We start from the raw sequence: 23,738 nt of genomic DNA, 5'->3' as shown, positions 1-23,738 counted from the left end.
GAGGAATGCTTGAACATGCTGATGTTCTCAGAGTTATACTTCGATGACATGCATACTGGAGAGACCTGTAGTTACCGTGAAGACCGGTCTGAGGTATATGTTGACCCCATTATGTCTGAGAGGAAGGGTGACCTCCAACCCATTCAAGAGCACTCTGTTCTCTTCGACCCTGTACTCGTGACCTTCATAATAAAGACGGACCCTCTTGAGACCAAAGATCTTCTTCGTCACTGTGAGGGGATCGAAATCCCCGGTCAGACGAAATTCCTTCAGGCCAGCAGGAAGAGTTCCACAGGTCTGGACGAAGGTGTAAACACATTCACCGCGCCAGTCGTGGCTAACACCATCGTAGGTAAGGAAATGTGTTCGTCCCCAGACCAGGCAAATTCCGGTTTCTGGAGGGAAAGAATCATCATGACACGTAGGCGTTACAAATGCACCAAAGCATATCATATTAACCTACTGAACCTCCTCATATAAATATTATGGTAGATAGCTTTGATCTGAGCAGTATGCCATTGCTTCCTTTTAGTCAATGGTATTGTCGGCAATCACTCCATGAGCATGACTGAGAGCCACTGTTGAAATGGTTGTGCTAGCTGGGAATTTCATGACTCCATCAGCATTTTGATTTTTGTGATATTTTCTCTATTAAAGGGTGTGAAGAGAAGTGCACAGAGAAACGTCTCATGCCGGTAATCTGATCTAGTTTCAAATGAGGTGTAACAGAAGTGTTAGACACCACCATCGATCCCATAAAATACACACACAGCTTGCTACCGTAGGTAATTAGACGCTAGTGTACAGTCAATACATACAGCTACGGTCAATACCCACAACACAGTGTACATAGCAGCGATGGACATCTCAGGTCCAGCTAAAGATAACAAGGTATCACGTTTCATTACTGTCTGCATTTTATAGCGACACGGACAAAACGTCACTTGCAAGCAACGGAAAGTTAACTTTTTCAGAGCGCGGCATGCGGTTTGGGGCGAGTCTTCAATGCCTTTAAATCTGCAGCACAACATGCATTTTAACTGGGGTTACCTCTCCATTCTGAAAGAGATTAATAGTTAGCAACATTGTGCAATAGACCAAGTCTGCTAACCACACACTGTACACATTGCATCTACAGAATTCAAACGAGAAAACAAAACCACACTTCAGCTCCAACGACTGGCCTATATCCAGGTTAGAGTACTTTGTGTAACATTTGAATAAGAATAACACCAGTTGTCATTCAAATACAACCCTGGACTAAATTAATCCCCAGGGACATGTCAAGCCATTCAATCTGGATATCTGTTATACGTACTAAAGGAAACCAATTAACCGAACAGAAAATGATCAAACAGCAAAGAACAAACATGTCTCCTACTTAATAGAACAACAATCATAGATTGCTGCACATGTCAACATGTGGAGTGGATTCAAACCTGGAATGCACTTTTGTCCGTGACTGACAAATCCTTCATCGCAGAGACATTTCCTCTCCCCGTTCTCTATGACACATTGGGCGTTCTCATCGCAGTAAACGTAGTCACATTCGAGATGTCCTCCTTCACAGGTACAGAGCTCAGTGCAATTATTTGACGTCCATGTTTCTCCTCTCTGCAATTAATTGATCAATTTTGGCAATTAAAAAGATATCTCTTGGTGTATATAACAATATTAGCAGAAAAATATCCAAATAGGTTGGGATGAGTGGGGGGGGGGGGTGGCTGGTCATTTTGGTAAATATCCGAAGGTTTTTATTAACATATATATAATCTTGATATATATCGATGTGTCACTCTGCAGTTACCAGATGTATTCCATCAAATATTGCCAAGCTTTAAAATTTAATTTCCTTGATGATCATATGCAGTAGTATGCTATCAGAAATGTAGCTAGTGTTGCTGAAAATTTACATTTAAAGCAAAGTGTAAGCAATTTAAAGCATTATTTGAAGCAAACTTGTTGACTTTTCAAAGTTAAGCTTTCCTTGCCAGGGGAGGACTATTCTTCTTTTGCCACACACTTTACTTATGTTGCGTTCATCGAATAAAAATTCAATGGCGCAGAATGAGGTTAAGAAAACTCACAGATATGTATCTTCCACTCTCCAGGAGACAACCACACTCGTTCTCAAACACACAGTGGTGACCGTCCAGTACTTGACCCTCTGGACAGAGGCAGGTCTCCTGACAGTTATTCTCACAGGTGGCCGTTCTATTCCTCTCTGTGCATGTGTTGGGGCAGCTGGACCCACAACGGGAGTATTCAAAGCCAACTGGACAATCAAAGGCTGCAATAATGGCAACGAGATACACGAGGACCAGATCAGAAACTGCTATCATATCTCAGGAGTTGTTTGAAAAGTGGGGGGGGGGGGGGGTATTAGGGACACTCTCAAGATGTGACTGCTTTAGAAGAACAACATCTGGCACAATGAGTGTGCTGTGGTTATTAGCTATGTAACTTAGTTGAGTGGAGGTTGGCGACATCTGTACAATTTTCGAAAATTAAAATTAAAAAATTGTTGGAGCAATGGAAAAGAACCATACTGTTGAGATATGACAAAAATACTACATTCTACAAAACAAAGGCCATGGGGAATAGGATGGTGCAGTCAACCACATTTATTTACCCTAAATGTAGTAATTAAACATTAACTAGGTTATAATAAAATATAAATCAGTGCAAACTGTGGTTTTTCCACTTGGTATTGCGCTAAACTTGCTAAGAATACTACGATGGTCGAGAATTACTCACGACATTGAGGGACGCTAGACCGCCAGTCGCCTGGCTCTCCTCCAGCCTCTCTGCAGGCAATCAGGAACTCTTCAATGCTGTCACAGAGAACAGTCTGATCTGGTAGGGTTGCACAGAGATCATACTTACAGGTCTCATAGTAAAAGGATGAATCAGCCACTTGATGGCAGGATGGCAGACGGTCTACAAAACAGAGACAAAACATGCTAATTATCAGTAAAAGGATTTTAATTTAATAGATAGGACAACTATAATATGCAAACTGCTATTTAAATATCTTTGGGCGCTATCCATGCATCCACAAATAATCCAGTCAACTTCAAAGGGTCCTAAACAGTTTGCTCACAGGAGAGATTTCATTATGTCCAGAGTAAATTATGTGGAATTTCACCCAAGGGTATTCTGCTAATCATATGAAGTTCAAAATAAAATGAAACTGTTTATAGCAAACTGCTTATCCACTAAAGAGCCTGTGTAAGAGAATGTGTAAAGTAAATTGTCCTGACATTTTGATCCTAGCAGGTCCTTTGCAGAGGCTAAGTTATATAAAGTTAAAAGAACATGTTTTGGTTGAGTTATTAGAGCTTACAAAATAATCGGTTAGCATAACCATTTAGTCCTGCACTGAGAAGCTGATAACCACTGAGAAACATAACCACTGCACTGTGAAGCTGATAACCACTGAGAAACATAACCACTGCACCGAGAAGCTTATAACCACTGAGAAACATCACCACTGCACCGAGAAGCTGATAACCACTGAGAAACATAACCACTGCACTGTGAAGCTTATAACCACTGAGAAACATAACCACTGCACTGTGAAGCTTATAACCACTGAGAAACATAACCACCGCACTGAGAAGCTGATAACCACTGAGAAACATAACCACTGCATTGAGAAGCTGATATCACCATCAGTTAAGCTTTAAAGGAGCATTCCAGAGTCCAGAGGTTAATCCTATTTTAAAGGTGAATACCTTAAAAACCAGAGAATATAGAAACATTACTAGCACTGCAATTTTGGCATATAAAAAAAGTTTTGCCAAAAGAAAACCCACTGAACTTCAAGTAAAGACAATCATACAGGCTTTGTTAGATGAAAGGTTGGAATGAAAATAGTTCATGGATATTATAAATTATGAAAATATTGAGACTCTAAGAGGTTTACCATCATCTGGAGATAGTATCTGACAGAGTTGTTCTGCTTCTGAGATCTGCGACGAATCTGCAAATTGACAGGGATCCGATTCAAACTCTAAGTCATCATCTGTCGGGATGTAATCATCTTCATCGTTTTCACATTCAGGGTCGCCGGACACCAACCAGGACTGAGCAAACACTCTCGCTCTGCCATTCTAGGAACAAAAAAACCCAAAAAGAAAGGTGCTGATAACATTTATACATAGAGGGAGTGATAATGTGATTATTTTAGATACTTGTATTCTTGAAAATTGTAGCCATCATATACAGACAGGTCTAACTGCATGATAAGTAGGTACCTTACCCAGCATCAACTGAAAAACATTTGTTTCATTCTTGGTGACTGGTTTAATACTTTTTCAATTACTAATTAATATTTACTAATTAATTAATCCCTTTCCAGGTTTGGCAGGATTTAATGCAATAGAGGAAAAGATGACTTATAAAAGCATACAGCAAACTATCCACAGTTTTGAAAATTGTGTAATTCATTATCTAAGCAAAATCTGCCCACAATGAGATACTTGTATATCTTTCATCTTGTATTTTCGAACCTCCTGCAAGCAGGAACTCGCAAAGAAGCCATCATTGGCTTATCAAAGCCGCAAGCTGACCACAGTCAGTCTCTTAGATTCATATTTTAATGTCCATGATTATGAATTGTCAACAACTCTGTAACTGGACGACATACATTAAACTTGGAGTGACTCAAACTCGGGACCTTATGATTGAAAGGTACCGGCCTTAACCACTGAGCTAACACTCCGCATCTTTCAACTGATTCCCCACAGAAAGCTTCTAGGAATTATTTCCCCAGTTTGTCCCCATTTTCTTTTCTTTATTGATTTCAGCTTGCCTCTCAATAAATTAAGTCCAGCTAGGATTCAAATGTCAGGTCTAATTCATTATGTACAAAGCTAAGGTAGGTAAAACAAGTCTTAATGATAGTATCTTACCCTCTGTCCATTTGGCTTGGTAAAATCATTCTTCTTGTTGCCGTCAAAATTTCCACAGAGTCCGCACACCTTGGACGCAAATTCATTGCTCAGGTAAACTTCTGTGTCAGTTCGCTGGTTGTATCTAAACTTTAAGCCAAACTCTGTCTCTACGGTCTGAGAAATGAAAGTTTTCAAACAATAGGCAAATGATGCTCGTTAATAGATGAAAAAATTAAAGCATTATTAGGCACAAAAAATACAGTAATCAAGAAAATTTTATGTCCTTCATTGATTCTTCAAAGACAAGAAATAAATTATGCCAACCCTCTGCTAACGTTCATTGCACAATAATAACCACATCAATCTTATCAATAACACTTGTAAAACACATTTTGCATTCCTAATTCTTGCATTTCTGAACAAAATTTATATGTAAATCTATCGTATGGAAGGTTTCCCTATTAAATTGTATAAGAAACCAAAATAAAAGTATAAAGATGAATATAAGTTTACTTCCTCTGGTGATGGTTGTTGTCCTTGTCTGGGATAAAGCACTAGAGGCTAAACATCAATACTTTTATACTTGTTTCTCTTAGCAACGCTCTAAATAGGTTCTCGTTGTTGTTGTTACTTAACTTTTTTTTATTATACGTTGCAAGTAAGATACAGCAACAACAAAAACCTTGTAATATTTGTTAGTTATGTGATATTCAATGCTCTATGTAAAGGTTTAACTACTACACTAGTATTCTCAACCTACCGTAAATGGTACGTCGTAGTGCACCGTGACTCCAGCATGATTAAGCAAAGGAGGGGTGACTTTGACACCATCTACAGACACATGGTGTCTCCTGATGACATACTCATGACCTTTGTACCTCAATATTAGCTCTCTCTGATAGGATACTCTTTCCCCTGGGATTCTCCTTTTGTTATCTCCGATTAGATGGAAGTTTGGGAGATCTCGTCCTTTGCATTTCTTGACCAGGGTGTACTGGCAACCTCCTTGGAAGTCGAACTTCTTTCCGTCGAAGGTCACATAATGAGGATCGCCCCAGATCTGGCATAAACCGGAGTCTGAAAATGTTGTAAAATGCATATATGAATGACATGATATGCATATGTATGACACAATTTGAATATTCAATTCACGCATATTAGCTCACCTTTTATTTATTTTTTAATTTATTTTAATTTATTTGTTTTGCCACAAAAGTACAAAGTGGAGGGAAGTCTTCCATAAAGCTTAAAAGCTTAACAATGTGGAAGACTCCCTGAAGAAAGAAAAGAAAAGAAATAAAAAAAATATATATATGTATAAATACATATACATATATATAAATACAAATTAAATGTTCAATATATATATAGTAATTACATACAGGTAGTAGTCAGTAGCTAGCTATTATTTCCTTACAAAACCACTTCTTAAAGGATGTGACTGACTTTTTACTCTTTAAATCGTTCGTTAGAAGATTCCATGTTTTTGTTGCACGGTTTTGTAGGCTTAACGTTCCAATGGTAGTATTGTAGGATTATAGTGGGCATGATTAGCATGCCTCATGTTATGATGATGTACATCTCTGTTACTGGTTCAAAAATAGTCAAAAGGCAGCTGGTAGTAATCCATTCCAGGTCTTGTAGGCAAATAATGCAACCTTTACGAGTACATGTGTACAAATTTATGAGAGCAACTTGATTAACATGTTATTTTCACATCTTTCAAAACTGATTAGTAATACTTAAGCAAACAATCATATACGATATCACTTTGCTGTGACAGTTGAACGTAAAGATGTGGTTTGTGTTAATAGTGTGTCTTTAATATTTCAAACCAATAAGTATGGTTTCCTGGAGACTGGAGTATTAGTTGGTAACTGTTTTTCTAGAAGTGTAGCGTGAATCATGGAGCAGATGAAAATATTGTTTTACAAATACTGATTACAATTCCAATTCTTCAGACAATAATTCATGCAGAGTTGTAATTAAGGTTTTAAGCATTTTAACGAATATTTCTACAGACAATTGGCACGTTGAAATTTTCAATGGCCCTTTTGTACATGTGTGGTATTTCCCAATACTTTGCAAAGATCTTTGCCACGTTGGTTAACACGATATAAAAAGTGTTATCCTTCCATGACAGACCATTGTGTCTCATAAGAAGTTATTGCCTAGGAACCTATCTAAAGAATAAGTTAAGCTCTGTAGAATTAAAGAAAAAAATCTGGCTAAATGGTTGTTTGATAGCAACCTTTCAAAATAAAAATTTATGTTTCCAAGTGAGTTGTTTATTACATAACATCTTTCTGACAATACTTGGTCACTCTTACCTGACACACAAATTTCGCCATTCCCTGTGAGCCCTTCGTGGCATTCACAAGTTCTCATCCCTGCCCTGTTAATGGTACAGTCTGCATTCTCGTTACATGTGTAGTTCCTGCACTGCAATTCTCCAGGACCCTCACAGTAGCACCTTGTTGTACAGTCAGGAGAAGTCCACTCTTGGAATTTCTGCCATGAAATGTAAAAAGCTAACTGTCCTGTTTATTGTTTTCGATACTTTCTTATGGGGCATTTTGAAAAAGAGAAACAAAATTCATTGGTACAAAGGAGAAAACAATGAATGGAACAAATACAAGATAATAGACATTGTTCAGTAACTCTCAAAAATGAAGGAGTTAATGAACCTTATTGGTAAAGGCCACCTCAATGTCATCTCGATACATTTTTGTCAAAATTTAGTCTAAGAAAGTTGCCACCTGCAACTGCACTAACCTAAATGATGAGATTACATTGCAGTTTTTAGTGCAAATTATCACAGTTCATGAAATTTAAATTGTGGTTTGTTAAAATATAAAGTAGTACTGTGATGCTAGTGGTGTCACAAAGTTAACTTGGCTGTAAGAGGACCCAGAAAAAATAAATGTTTATTCTATTAAGTTTGACTCTTTGATCTTAGCAGGATCTTCTTTGGAGCAAAATTAGATAGATCAATGAGTAAGGAAGATCAAACAGAGAAGCAACGATATACTTTAAGGGCTTTGGGGTCAAATTTGCGGGGTTGGGGGCGGGGGGGGGGCAGGTGGTTAATTCCTGATGGAGGTGAAGGGGAGAAGGAGGGGGATTAAGAAGGAAACACATGAGAGTGTGGATGGATGAGAAGTGAGATGCAGAGAGGATGGAGGAAGGGGAGTGGGTGGAAGAGAAGGAGGGGATGGGTTTAGTCATTCTCTTCTTAAGAATACCTCAGATATTATTTTAGTAATATTTTTATGTATTCTGAATGGAATTCTTTATTATTTAGAGCCGTTTTGAAAGCTGACCTACAATACGTTATTTAGAAACAAGCACAAACAGTGAGGAGAGAGAATGGGGGAAGAAGTGGGAGAGAAAAGGGCAGAGAAGTAGGTAAACTGTTTTCAGAAATTGAAATATTAAAACTGAAAATACCACAACCACATTGAGGATAAACACTGAAATATATAAGCATTTCATATCTGCATTCTGAGATTGAACCTACGCTGATATATTCTCCAGTGTGTAAGAAGCAACCACAGTCGCTGGGCTCAACACAGGTGGTACCGTCTAGGAGCTGGCCTTCAGGACAGACACATGCCTCAATGCAGGGCATATCACACTCCTCCGGTCCGCTGGGCTCTGCACAGGTTGGGGGGCAAGCTGGAGCACATGTTGAAAGTGACATACCAACTGGACATTCCATTTCTGTCATGAAGAAAGTCAATTGCTTAAAATTAGGTAGGTTTAAATTCAGGAAATACGGATATAACAATAATTAACAAATCAAAGATAGTTCTTCTGGAAGTTTTAGGCACATTTGCAATTGACTTGTATATGGTGATGGTGATGCATAGGTCTATACATGTTGCATCCCCAGAGAAGGGATGTTTCCAATGACAATAATAGAGTTGATAGAGCAAAATACTGTGGGTTAAAGAGAAGGGATGGGCTGAGGGGTGTTGTACGGATGTCAACCAAAGCAGCTGTTACATTTATTGAGTATGAAAGTTTCCCTATGCTATGGAGTTGTATGTACCTAGAAGCCGCAAAAAAAGTAGGGCTTGAAATTGATTTGCAAAAGTGAATTCTTTCTGAATTAAGGATAGGGAGATAATGACTGTATAAGGTCCATCTTTAACGGTACTTTTAACTCTGCCATACATTTAAATATGTAGTTAGTGCCTTTTAACAATAGTGTAGTGTGACAAAATTTGACGGTCTGTATAATAAAGTCGAAGAGTCTTTTATAATATGATCCTAGTTATAGGGAGTAAACACACTTTAGAAGGTATTAGTTCCAACTTCAGCATGCTAACAGTATGTTCGTAACAACAGAAACTTGCCCAAGGTTCAAAAACAATGCATCCAAATTATTCACACATCATTGAGGATGGTTTATGTAGATTAGATAATCCATTGTGAGGCTAAGCACTTTAATGGCGACAATAATAAGTTCCTTGACCATTGGAAACATGTGAGGCAGAACTAATGGTCTCCCCACTCCCACACAGAATCTCCCGTTCCCTGTTACTCTCAAGGCAAGATACTTTGTGCTGCCTTGTATACAGCTGGGGTTTAACAGTCCTTGCTGGTGTTTTGCTGTACATGGACTAACAGTCAGGGAACATATGAGTAATAACTATTGCTTAGTGCTTACCACGGTTTGAAAAAATAAATAAATAAATAAATAAATAAATAAATAAATAAATAAATAAATAAATAAATAAATAAATAAATAAATAAATAAATAAATAAATAAATAAATAAATAAATAAATAAATAAATAAATAAATACGAATCAGACCAATCAGTGGTGTTGAAATTACTGATCATGAGGGCGCCACACTTGCTTGAAAATGTGGAAATTGTTGGTGGGGAGGGAGGAGGTGGGGAAGTGTTTGGGGGCCTACAGGGTGCATTCGGACATCCTTACCACAGACTGGTGGAATGCCTTGCCTCCAATCAGTGGCCAGCACCTCTGCCACACCACAGATCTGTGCAAAATGTTCATAGTAGTCACATGGGAGTGAGTCGTCCAACGGAAATGCACAGACATTCTCAATACAGCTGTCGTAAAGCGGAACTTCATTGACATGTTGAAAGCAATCTCCAAACGGACCTGAAACAAAAACAAAAATTAGATACGGTCTAGGTTGATGTATTTAACATTTTGTTTATTGGTCATTTACTACATAGCTAGCTCAAGCACAACTATAACATATTAAAATAACAACATACTATTAAACAATGTATTGATTGGTAACATATTGTAATTAAACCATAATTAACAAGTCATAATGAAGAAATGTTATGATAACAATACCAAAATGTGCTTTTGACAGAGGAATAGTGAAATTCTGGAGAGTCGAACATTTAAACCACATAACAACATGTTTTTTTTCGAACACACTGTACAACTAAAAATATGAGCATAGAGGAAGTGGTAGTACAATCAGTGTACCCATAGGCCATTTAGTTGTTTAACTAGTCTGGGTCTGGGGCTAAGTTAGCAAACAGACATATCTCATGTTAGTGGCAAACTGCAGCCAAATGTTGTTAGCCTCACTTGTATTGTGCCTTTGTTGAAGATCCTCATTGGATAGAAAGAATTAAGAACAACTAAATGTTGTTGAAATGGTGTACATTTTACTGGGTCTCTATACAATCTGACATTCTCCTTAAAAACCCTTCTTAGATAGGCCTGAGGCCTACACAAACATTAGAATTGCATACACTTACAGAAATATTTCCAGTAAAGTCTATATAAGCACATGCTTTAGCCTAAGTTAGGCCGCCTAGGTTCTGTGCGCCTAACAAGTACTGTAACATTTAATAAGCTAACTTGGCCTAAGGCCTAGGCTAAATCTACAACAAAAACAGGGCGTAACCTCTATAACAGCTGGTATCTACGCTATTTCGACATAAACACTGTCGTAAATTGCCTGCGGTACTCTCAGAAAGACATTTGATTCGGCTCTTGGATAGGAAGTATTTACATTTGACTTTTGAGGGGAAAAAACATATTTCTCAAATAGCACGCACACGAATTTAGCATATACTGGTACAGCATGTGAAGTTATTACGTAACTTCATTTATGATGAGGAGGGCGCACACAACTGATTATAAAGTTTTCCAACGATAGGGTTTGAATAAAGACCATAGACTCTACATGTATGCATGCACAACTAAATTTGAGTTTGGATAAAGACATTAATTGTTGTTGCATTACCTTACATTATATTCACATTTTCGTTGATTTAATTTTTCTTATAGGGGGAAAGTTGTGTTGGTCAGGAATGTGTCGAACAACTTTTGCTCCCCTGACTTTACTGTGCAAATAAACCATGATTATTAGATTTAATGCACAATGTAATGTTTACCAGATTTTTCGTCATAAAACGCCCCACACTGCCGGACACCTGCCTCCCTCTCTGTACCATTGTCAGGGCATTCATTGGTAAGGGCGCTGCTTGCATCACATGTAACACTAGCCCAGGCATCCACAAAGGTAGTTAGAGAACCAGTCTGGATAAGAGCAGGCAGTAAAATGATAATATTCGAAGCAGATGCGGATAGGGACAGGAGAAATCTCCGTAATTGAAGCTTCCACATCCCCTCTCCTATACCACTAATATGTCAATTGCATATTGTAAAAGATACATTCACTAAGACTAACAGTATTAATTTAAACAATAAATTGAGACTTGTGCGTTCATTTTCTGTTGATACCTTATCAAAGAAATGTTGGTTTAGATCATTTCAATATATTTCTGACAGAATAAAAACAAAACTGATACTTTCGTCGTTTGCAATGATTTCATGATTTCCATTAGAATGATCAGCGTTAGATCGATTGGAACTTTCGCTGACAGTGTTTTATAATATTGTTGATGTTTTTTTCAATCGGATTGATTTGGTATTCTAATGATTCTAAAGGAAAGTTGTTTATTATTGGATTTTATATCATTACAATAATTCTTTTAAATCTACGATTTGTTTTGAATTGTTATATTTTCTATGCATTAACCTTCACGTTTACTGGTATCAGTTATGTTTACATAACTAAACGTTTCAATCGTGGTCAATGTTAATTAATAAAGCCACTAATACGACCACAGAGTTCAAACAAGTTACAAGTTCTTTCTTCGTTTTGATTTTCTTGAGTTGATATTTGATATTATTCGACACTATAATCTCATTCCAATGCAGTTCATACACTTTACTAGAAAAAAATGAATGTCACACATTGAAGTAAAGTCGATTTAAAGGGGGAAAAAAGAGAATCGAATTGATTAATAACGATCTTGTTCTGAGTGATACTCGGTAAATTTTGTTTAATTGCAGTCTGCTTCGTAAATAAACAGACTAAAATGAAACTTTTATCACCTGCTGTCCATTCGGAAGGTTTTGTTCATTCAATGGATCAAAGTCATTCGTTCCACATAAACCACAAACCGGTTGAGAACTTGATAGAAATATCTCGGCATTTTTGTCACCGTCAAATTTGATGGATAAACCGAAGTCGGTTGTTAAAACCTGCGAAAATAAATATAACGAAAGATACTTAAAAACTAAATAAATACAGGAAGATTTCATTTGTGTGAATGCATCTGCCGAACATGGTATTCAGTCCTGTTTGTAACCTAATAAGCTATCTCATTATGCTGTAGATCCGAATGAAACACTCATATTCCAATATCTTCACAGTAAATATTATCATTGTTTTTCACAAGTTCAATCAATTAAGTTTTATCACAATTTCATCAATCTTTTCCCATCTCTCTGTATATAGACCTATACGTACATTTTCTTATACCTTCGATTTTCGCTGACATATTTTCGCCGCACATGCATGACGGGGAAATAAATTGTGAGAAATAAATTGTTGTTTTGTTAAGTTTCTGTATAAGTTACCGTTTCTGTCTAACCTTTATCCAGATTTATTACTTTAATTAAAATCCATCAACATTTTATCGTACTAACCATACATATAGATTGCTTGCTGTAACGACATTCATTTTATTTACTTACGTTGTTGGGATCGTTCCAGTAAATACTGACGCCATCAAAGTCCACCAGAGGGTAAATTATTTTGACTCCATTCAGAAGAACTTTTCTCCCCTGCCGGATTATAAATTCATTCTGTTTGTAGTAGAGGCGTATTTCTCTTAGGGCGTACCTCTCTTCCTCCATTGAATGGGCGAGGAAGTCCCCCATCACTTGAAAGTATGGTAGTTCTGTTTCTCCACAACTCTCAACTAACGTATACATACAGTCTGATCGGAATCCATATTGGTAACCATCAAAAGATACAATGTGGGGTCCGTGTGTTATAAAGCATATACTCGGAGCTGAGTTAAACGGAAAAAAAAAAATACTGAATTTAGTTTTTACGAACGATGATACTTACATGTCTTCTATCAAATTATTCAGTTTCCCATCTATACATAATTAACAACGTTTAATTAACACGGTAGAAGTGTGTGCTGATCCACTTCCGGGTTTCCAAGAAAGGAGGCGTTCCGTGCTTGTATGATTGCTTTCATTATCAAATATGAATACAGTTTAACGTTTTGTACGGAGATAATTCTTAACTCTCGATTTCCATCGCAAACATTCCTCCTTTTTCATGTTTTTAGGGCATATATGTTAAACATGCAAATGAATAAGCTAAACAACTAACTGGGATCTTTTGTTTTTATTAATTGATCAATGGAGAGACGATTCAATTTATGAAGAGGACTAAGATGACAAAATAGATATGGAATCAAAACATACGGTACACATTGAAATATTACTGATGCAGTACTGGACTATGAGAGGAAAGATTATTTACCTGATAATAACGAAATCAATAACTTTACCAAAATATAACGGTATAAATCTCAAATATGTGCAAACAAACAAATAAAAAACATTTAAATTTTTGGGAGGGAAACATTTCTGCGCTGGATTAGTAAGTTAATGATTTTGTGAGTACGAGTAACCAAATTGTTTTATACGCATATAATCACCTAGCAGGAACGATGACGGTTATTATGGTCATAATGACACAAATATTCATTATATTCAACTCCAAATTCAGCTTTAAACTTGTCATGTTGGTCTGACGAGAGTGGGTCGGGAGGATACAGTTCAGGCCCAAGGTCAATTAGGGGGATTGGGGGGGGGGGGTCGAGAAAATAAAAGATAATGGACAATGTATTCTCTTTGTTATGAAAGTTCCATGGATTTTTGAACACTACAGAAAAGGGGACCGTGTAATGTTCACATCAATGGGGCACAATTTAGTTCTCAAAGCCCTTGTTGCTATGCTGTAATAAGATATCTTACCTCGCAGAACCGACACAGAAAATGTACAGTTTACTCGTTGTCCAAACTGGTCTTCGAAAATATATTCCACAGTCTTAACCTCCCCCGAGTGAAACACAGTCCCAGACCGGACGTTTTGAGATATGAGGGTGACGTCAGTGGTTTCGGACACAGCTATTGGTTCATCCCAGCTTATCTCTATGACGTCACTTCTTTCACACCGCTCCATAGTAACAGTGATATCACTCGGGCAGTGTCGCAACTCCAGCGGAGATTGAAGAGGTAGTGCGGGTGAGTTGACTGGTTCATCACGTCCAACTAAATGTCGTGAATTCAAAAAGAATGTAAAATGCCTGCTACCGATAACAATGTATAGAAAGAATAAAGAACATCTTTTTAAGCGACTTGCATGTGCCTTGTTCCGGCAACATTATTCATGCGAATAATGAAATAAATTGCAAAAAGGTTAGTGGTTTCGAGACATTTCGTAAAGTTTCTTATCTTGTAGTGAGGGTGTCGCAAAATAATGAACTGCTGCACAATAACGTATACGGTATAGAAAAGCAATCACACACAAATGTTAGAAGTTATCGTCTCTATTGCATAGTTAACGAATAAGGGGGTAAATGGGGTAGGAGTGGGGGGGGGCTACACGGAAATGACGCAAGTGTAGCGAGAGGAACCGCAGAAGGCCTTTTTACGTTCATAAGTACCATAGAGGAAACAAGAGGTCCAGGTAGGCCCTTTACTTGACAAAGATAATACTCTTCTAGATCAGCATTAGTTAAGTTGGTCATAATCATGTGACTCAGACAAGCAAAAAGTACAAGGAGCCATCAACTCTGCTCATAGTAAATAATCGATATTTTTGACTTCCGTCAAAATTTCGGCAACTGCTTAAATTATCATGGACCATTAGTCTGTTATATATCAATTGTCAATCAATGGATTCAATTGGAGGAAGTCTTTGTAAGTAGTTTACCGGGTCATGATGCACATACAAGAAGGAGTTCAATGACAGAATAAATAACCTGCATAGACAACAGAAACTGAATAAATTATGTCAAATCTGTGACAAGGTAATAAGTTTATCTTATTTTATTGGCGGAAATGGATAACTATTATGATATTAGTAACACGACATTTACTACCTTATATAATCACATTACGTATGCAGACCATCAAGTTACACATGATTCTTAAAGATGTATGTGTGCATGGTCATTCATTGCTCATTTACAATTTATGATATATTTTTTCGAGTAAATAAAGTTCATCTATTGAGAATCAAAAGGAATGAAGTCTTTCATGTCCGTCCAATTCTATGAACAGGAAGCATCTGCCGTTGTTATGTTAACAGATAAATCATATAGAAAGTAACAGTTTGTAATCTTTGGCTAACTTTTAAGTAGTATCGATGGCATATGTTATTCGCGATATTGAACGGCTTATACATTCATAACACACCTTTCTGAGGTAATTCGACTTTTTATTTAATCAATCGAACCTTGGAAGACACACGTAAACAAACTATCAAACTGCACCACTCTCGTAGCCTTTATTTTCACCTTTGATGAACGTTTCTAATAATAATTTAAAAAAATCAATACTTTTTAATTCTAATTAACCATTTAATTAACAATTTAATCAACTTTGAACATTGCTTAATTAGTGATTCCATTGTTTTACAGGACACACACAAGGCACAAGTATGGTACTTTAACATTACATTTTTAACTGCTAAGTCCCTACTTGACTAAAAAATTGAAACTAAAAATGCAAAAACAAAGACAGTTGTTTCAATGTCAAATTTACTCCAATTAATTCACAAACACTTTATAAAAATGTAATCTTTTTATTTAACTTACTATCACCCCTGTAGTCTTGACCGCAAACTCCAGACACCACTCCAAATAGAAGTACAAAACACGTTTTCACCCTCCAATGCATTTCACTTTTAATTTCAAAATGTCTGTTTTATTGTAATAATTACCAAGCTGCTCTGGTGCTAACATCATTCTCGATGGTAGCTTTTGTACTATTTCTGTCGTAACCACCTGCTAATATTTACTATCGTACCACACCCTCTTTAGTGAAATAAATATGACCATCCAAAATCAACATATTGGCATTAAAATCATGGACCCTGGGGAACAGTTTTCTTTTCTTGTCTTTTCTCCTGCAAGGATTGGATAGTAAAGTACAATTGTCGTGGCTTTAGTGTTAAGCATTTAGGTTTTAAATTTCTTCTTTGGCGAGAGTTGCGCGTCCAAGTATCAGTGGGAAAAAAAGATTATGTAATTTGGTTGTAAGATGAAAATTTCCTTTGAAACGTACATTTAGGCATTAACTGTTTTAATTAGTTTTTGTCATGTTTTATAACACTAGGGAGGGGGTGTGAGAGCAGAGTGCCCACATCTCTCTTTCTAAAATATTTCTGGCACTGAAAATCAGTGACAGAACATAAATTTGCTCAAAATAAGGTATACATTAGAAACATTAAGCACGCGCGAAAAATCCTTCTACTTTTACCGATATTATTTGCGCCCCTCACCCATCACCCCTCACCCCTCACCCATCACCCCTCACTCATCACCCCTCACCCCTCACCCCTCACCCCTCACCCCTCACCCCTCACCCCTCACACCTCACACCTCACCCCTCACCCCTCATACTTATCTTTGAAATCCTGTGCACATTACTAAGCCTCGCATATAGTCTGTAAACGTTACATGCTGTGGCATAGGTCAACATCGTCAAATAGTACACGGAATGCTTTGAACACGCTGGTTAATGTCTCCTTTCTCTTATCTCTGTTAAAATATCTGTTTCTTGCTTTCTTTGTTTCTATATTTCTTTCTTTTTTTTGTAAGATATATGTTACATGGGTGTGTTCTTTTAAGTCTTCCATCTATAGGTAAAAAGAAAATATCAAAAGGAAACATTACGTCGTAACGTAACAAAGTCTTTAGGAAATATCACACCTGTTGTTAGCCTAAAGAAAAATGTGGAAATTTAATACATGAATATGAAGTTACGCGCATGTGTGGAGTTCAATAGGAACCTCTTCTCCATAACGTATAAATATCATACGACATTTACATTTCATAAACCAAGTGTATGGTATATTTGTTTAATTAATTTATTCCGCAGTGAACGTGGCTTGGTCTTATTCCTTACTAGTTCTATGAGAATTTGGGTATATTTTGAGTATTTAGTGAATTAATGGTAAAGAATAATTTGGATGTAAAGAAACGTCAAAATCGTGTCAATAATGAAGTGAACTCCTTATGATATATTGTAACCTCTACTGCACCTTTTTTTACTCAAAAGCAGTTTAAACAGACAATATATTCGTGATTACAATTTTTAATAACAGCCCAATTAAAACTGACTAAAATAATTTAAAAGGTGCTAAAAGATTCCCAAAAAAAGGTCTTTGGCAAGGCTTCCCAATCAATCACTTTCTCTCTTTATGACCAAACACATTAAAATTTGCCTCGAGTTGGTTTTTAAAATTATTAAAATGATTTTTTTTTTCAATAAAAAAATTGTCAACATTTTTCTTATGATTTTCAATCTTTCTCCATCAATTTGCCCGTCTCTATCATCGTGAACTGAAAGGTTTATGAATCATAACTGTCATATTCATATTTAAATATTACCATGACAACCATCACTGTTACTCCTTTTTCTTGTCTCAAAAAATACGTTTTGATAAATTTGTATAGTCAGCATAATACTTTGGCATGAAGATTTATTGTACCGCCCTCCCCTCGGGATGAATGCCACGATCAACCAGTATGATGAATACAGACTTACAAATGTATCCCACCACTTGTCCGGAAAGTAATGAATGATATTACAAAAATTGAACGAACATAAATCAAATTTGTCAACTGCAAAAAAAGACAAAAAAAGTTTAATAAACAGACCATTGCATATATTTCATGTATTGAAAGAAAGAAAGGGAGAAATTGAAAATGTAGATCTTTTAATATTTTACTCCGGATTATTTTTCTGTCATTTGCATTTCCCCATATATCTAATTGGTATAGGTGTATGCAAAATATCACATCACCAGGAGATGGTGAAACCACCTATCCCCGCAATTCCAAGGCGGGGGGGGGGGGGGGTGACCGAGTGTGGGCCTTACCCTTTTATTTCTTTTATCTTTTTGTTGCACTAAAGAAAAACCCCACAAACATATATATTTTTTCGAGACATTTAACACGGTTCGCTCTAGGACATTCCTGTCGCCGATATTTTCTCAGCTGTGTATGTCGGTATATATCGATACTTGTCGATACTGATCTTTGGATCCACCGCTGGTTACTATATTTAAAACGATGACTTTGGGCTTTACAGAAGGGCATCTGTCTATGACAAACATAAAATGGAAATAATTCTTTGCGAGTCTAAAACAAGAGACAAACCTTGAGTTCATTGGTCAGAGGACCGACCAATTGGATGTAATGGTACAGTACCTTTACTTCAGTTAATTCGCAATCATAAACAGAAACATTGATAAATGAAGACTAAATTTCAGGAAGGACATTTAGATGAAGAGATTAAGGTATTCGAGCTCTACTGTACCCACATACTACGTAAAATCAATGTTATTTCACATATTACATGGGCTATATAGATCCCGAGGAAGATTAACACATATGAAGAAGTATAAGCTATTTGAGAAATTTGCTTCTAAATAAAAGACAAAGGTTTCTCAAACTGACCTTTTAAGGTTGGTACTGAGAAGTGATATTTGTCTGTAGTATTGTTTCATTCTTTTGTCAATTAGCTTTTTCTTCTAAATCCTTTCGGAAATCAGCGGATTATTGAGCTGAAAATATTTGATTTTCTTTTTTGTTTTGAATCTGTCAGCAATATTCGCCGACAGGTCTTACATAGACACTGTAATATATACACAACGTGTTAATCAGTGCCTGAAACATGACGTGACAATTCCAATGGACATCCCTCGTTGGAACAAATAAATGATAAATTAGGAGTTACACTTTATACCACAACATAGTGATACAGCAAGGTAGTGTGTTACACTGTTTCATGGTATATCGATAGAAGTATCACAACACTGTTTTCGTGACAACATAGGTAGCTTGGGTGGTTAGAGTAGGAGAGGGGGGGGGGGTTGGTTGCAGAATGAGTTACAAGTTAACTCAAGCTGTGTTTTTATTCTCCCACCAATGTACCTGGTCAAGTAACACATTTCTAAAAAAAGAACGAAAGAACATCACAATATCAATATATGTTATACGTACAAATCTACCATATTTAGACTAGGTGACCTATTTATCGAGATAAATATCATCCATAATGATTTATTTCGATATTGGTCAACCGACTGGAAGGAGTAAAAAATAGTTGCCATGCAGATGGCGCCAAACACCCACTGGGTATTGCAATCTTTAATAGTATTGTAACCCTGTGCATGGCATATAATATAAACTATCGTATACGCGCGCAAGTGGGATTAAGTTATAGATCAACTGGTGGGAAAGGGAAATAATTATCACTGAACCAAAGGGCGTTCTTTTATTTGCTTGAATATAAAACTTGCGAATAAATTGTATCAGAAAATAATATAAAAAATAAAACCAATTATATCAGGAAAAGAAGGTTATAACAGATTATATATAACCTATTAATTTCTTGGTTGACGACTTTCAGGAAAGAAATCACGTTTATTGGACTTGATTTTAAAGTTGCATTGGGATTAAGGCTATCAGTTATATACTTCTTGCATGGTTGAACAAACGTTGTTAAAGTATTTTGTCCCTTAAAGTCTTTATAAGGGTAATAAAGTAGGCAAATGTTCAACGGACCGTGTAAAATATATCAGTGTATTACCTTAGTATAAGAATTTCTAAACAGTACATTCACTTATATTCCGTTGAGTTATTCTTGGTTAACGACGGATGAATTACTGCAGAATAACTCCAGAGCTATTATCCTCCGTGTTATAACCTATTTAAAGAAACATTCGGGGTTTGTTGTTTGTGTTTTTAATTCTATAGGAATCATACTCATAAAATTAATACGATCAATAACCGACGATTTATAAGAAAATAAGTTAAAAAATCAATTCTTTCAACTGCTATAAAAAAAAATTGGAGATATTCCGAACTAGATGAGAAATTAAAGCAGGAATAAATAAATAAAGGTAAATGTATCTTACTTCCTCCAAATTTTCTCCAAAATAACACAGTTCAAATGCGTATAGAAAGAATGTTGGGCAAATGTTGTTTATGTTTGATCTTTGCAGTCGTTGAAATGAGCTAACATGAAAAGATTCTGGGAGCATCCTCCCTAGAATATGTAAGTCTATATATAATGGTGCATTTTGAGGAATGTTTAGTGTATTAATTTGATCCGAAAAGTAGATCGAAACTGCTTTAAACTTCCTCTTAAATTCTAACCTGGTTGAAGTTGTCTCTGTTTTGCGAATTGTACAGCCTTTATAGGTGAACTCATGTTCTTATCTTACGTCATAATTATACAAAACAAATTCATTCAACACAGTTACGATACAAGACCTAAACAGGAATATATTCACATACACGGCACTTTATTGCAGACAGTTTATGGGGACTTGATGCTCATGTTCCCTCACCAACACCCACCCCCCCACGCAACCCCCACCCAACCCCCATGACCAGATTTTACCCTAACCAATCCCCCAACCCCCAACCCCCGACCCCATGCATAGTTTACCCTAACCAACACCCAACCCGTAACCCCAAATTTTACCCTACCCTTCCCAACTCCCAGCCCAACTCCCACCCCTTACCCTATCCAACCCCAACTCCCACCCCTTACCCCAGATTTTAACCTAACCAATACCCCGGCCCCAGTCTCTCAACCCCAACCCCCGAATCTTATTATATTCCTGAGTAATCAGCCATGGTTCTTGATGTATTTTGCTCACTTTCTTTGTAAATACCCAACGTAAACGAAGAAGGAGGGTACAGCCATTGGAGTGAATGATATTGTATAGTGTGTACGTGTCGCTTTATATTTAGGACGGGGTAAACCAAATTAGTCGTGGCTTTCTAAAGTTGAAATTGAATGCATGCACATCCAAGATGACTAATCAGTTTTTAAACCATTGATTTGCTCTTAAGCCAGAACAGAACAGTGGGTCACACGAAAGAAAAACTGCACTTTGCATTAAATGCCTAAACCATATTGATGGAAACTGTAGCAAATATAACACATGTTTACGTTAACTTACCAAAGTACAGACGACTTATCCATAATATTAACCGGTAATTGAAAGTAAACTCGGTATCAATAACCGTGAAATAATTGATAGGTTTATTTGCTGGCATATTATTCATTACTAAATCCTTCATTTTCAGAAAAAGCTTAAAATTCAATAAAGGGGTCTAAAGTTTAGAAATTTGATCTTCGCGAATTTCCTCGATTACAGATCTGCTGTGTCTAAATTTAAGCTATTTAATTGAAATAAGGTCAATGGAAATGCCAATGGCCTAGTTTATTGTAAAACCAACGTTAGTGGTTCTTACATGTTAGACGACATCTCTGTAATACTCTGCACAAAGACAGTCACATTTTATATTCCACACCGTGCACTGTAGCAGGGGTAGGAGCCGGGGGAACTGGGGGCACGTGCCCCCACTTTTTTCCAAACTAGCAAATGTGCCCTACTGGCAAATAAAATGTGCCCCTTTGATGAAGAACTGTCTTTTGGATATCTGCAGCCTTTCTTAATAATAATATTTTATTTTAATTATTTATTTTTAGTCTGTACATGCTAATTTTAAAATGGCATCCCATATCTTTTTGTAGCACGGTTTACAATAAACAATCTCAATCAATAGTATTGATAGCATACTAACACATCATACATACATATATATATATATATACATACATACATATATATATATATATATATATATATATATATATATATATATATATATTTATATATATATATATATATATATATATATATATATATATATATATATATATATATATGTGTGTATTTAAGTGATATGGCCGGTGTGTTTCGGTTAATAGCATATCGAGTGGTGGTTGTGGAATGAGAAAGTGCCCCTCTGATGGTGTTCCCTGCCAAACACTTTTTGGAAGCTTCCTACCCTCCTGCCACAGAGACCAATTATGATGTTTGAGTTTACTTTTACTGTTTGCGATAGGTGAGGTAAGGAGGTGAGGAAAAGCTGGCCATCACAAAAACGTTTCCATCACACAGACAAATGGTGATGGTTGGGTTTCATTCTACTGGTTTTGAGGGGTGGGGTAAGGAGGTGGGGTAAGGAGGGGGGGGTAAGGATGCGTGGAAAAGATGTTCACCACAATCATCTCCATCACATAGACCAATGACCATGTTTGGACTGTCCTCTCTTGGTTTGTGGAGTTTGCAGAGGATGATTTGCTCAGCATCCCTGTAATGTGTAGGCCAAACAAGATGGTTAGGTTTGCTTGTATTGGCTGTGGGAGTGGAGGGGAGTGATTGAGGGGATGAGAGTTAGGAAATGGCTCTATTTTAAACTTTATAGAGTTATTACAGATCATTACAACATGCGATAGCTACTTGATTGCCCTAGTAACTGGAGTGTAGTCAAATATGGTTTAGATCCAAGTTATCTTCTTTGCATAGTACATATCACTCTTTAGCTCCGTATATGTACATGTATATTCCTAGTTGCTATATGTACACTATATGCCAGGAGTGGCTCGCCCCTCGTGCGAGGGTTACAGACGTATTCATTTGCCAATAGTCTCCGATATAGAAGACGGTTATTATGTATCCTAATCCAGTCCGTAATTTCAGAATAAAAAATAAACACATTTAATGGTTTACTGTCTCATAGAGGAAACACCGAGCGCATATTAACGCCCAAGAATAATAAAGCAAAAAGTGTGACGAAATGCTTAATCTATAAACATCCCGTGCGTATCATTGGGTTCACTGCAGCATGGTGGATAATAATGGACGCTATTAACCATAGTACTGGTATACCTAACAAGGCATGAAATCTAATCCGAACAAAATTAACTTTAGCACGGCTAAGGCTTTATACTTCAAGGTCTAAAGTGTGTTATAGACAGAAAATTACACTTGCTATACTATGCTATATTGAGAGATACTCATAATTAGCACATGTTATACTTTGCTATATAGGAGGTATACAGATAATGAGCTCTTGCTATACTATGCTATATTAGGAGGTACTGATAACGAGCACATGCGATACTATGCTATATATACTTGGACGTACTGATTATAAGCACTTGCTATATTATGCTATATCGGGAGGTACTGATAATGAGCACTTGCAATAGGCTACTATGCTATATTAGGAGGTACTGATAATGAGCACTTGCTATACTATGCTATATTGGGAGGTACTGATTATTAACACAGGTTATAATATACTATATTGGGAGGTACTGATTATGAGCATATGCTATACTATGCTATATTGGGAAGTACT

General features: G+C 36.7%; 1 protein-coding gene across 1 annotated transcript in view; it reads right to left on the bottom strand.

Annotated features, from left to right (window-relative positions):
* Nucleotides 1–16,257, bottom strand: part of LOC139981090 (zonadhesin-like) — a 29,526-nt gene extending 13,269 nt beyond the window's left edge. Inside the window, exons 1-15 of the mRNA XM_071993263.1 lie at nt 16,098–16,257; nt 14,251–14,547; nt 12,949–13,268; nt 12,304–12,453; nt 11,298–11,442; nt 9,850–10,035; nt 8,419–8,621; nt 7,229–7,409; nt 5,659–5,975; nt 4,917–5,072; nt 3,929–4,115; nt 2,758–2,940; nt 2,088–2,290; nt 1,440–1,614; nt 76–395 (exon numbers count right to left, since the gene is read on the bottom strand). Coding sequence (XP_071849364.1) covers nt 76–395; nt 1,440–1,614; nt 2,088–2,290; nt 2,758–2,940; nt 3,929–4,115; nt 4,917–5,072; nt 5,659–5,975; nt 7,229–7,409; nt 8,419–8,621; nt 9,850–10,035; nt 11,298–11,442; nt 12,304–12,453; nt 12,949–13,268; nt 14,251–14,547; nt 16,098–16,179 — 3,105 coding nt within the window. The 5' untranslated portion in view covers nt 16,180–16,257. The remainder of the gene's footprint in view (nt 1–75; nt 396–1,439; nt 1,615–2,087; nt 2,291–2,757; nt 2,941–3,928; nt 4,116–4,916; nt 5,073–5,658; nt 5,976–7,228; nt 7,410–8,418; nt 8,622–9,849; nt 10,036–11,297; nt 11,443–12,303; nt 12,454–12,948; nt 13,269–14,250; nt 14,548–16,097) is intronic.
* Between the last annotated feature and the right edge of the window lie 7,481 nt (nt 16,258–23,738).

The sequence above is a fragment of the Apostichopus japonicus genome, chromosome 15 (assembly GCF_037975245.1).
Source record: "Apostichopus japonicus isolate 1M-3 chromosome 15, ASM3797524v1, whole genome shotgun sequence".
NCBI classification, from domain to species: Eukaryota; Metazoa; Echinodermata; class Holothuroidea; order Aspidochirotida; family Stichopodidae; genus Apostichopus; species Apostichopus japonicus.
Note: the sequence above shows the minus strand (reverse complement) of the source record. Positions and strands in the feature narration are given on the sequence as shown.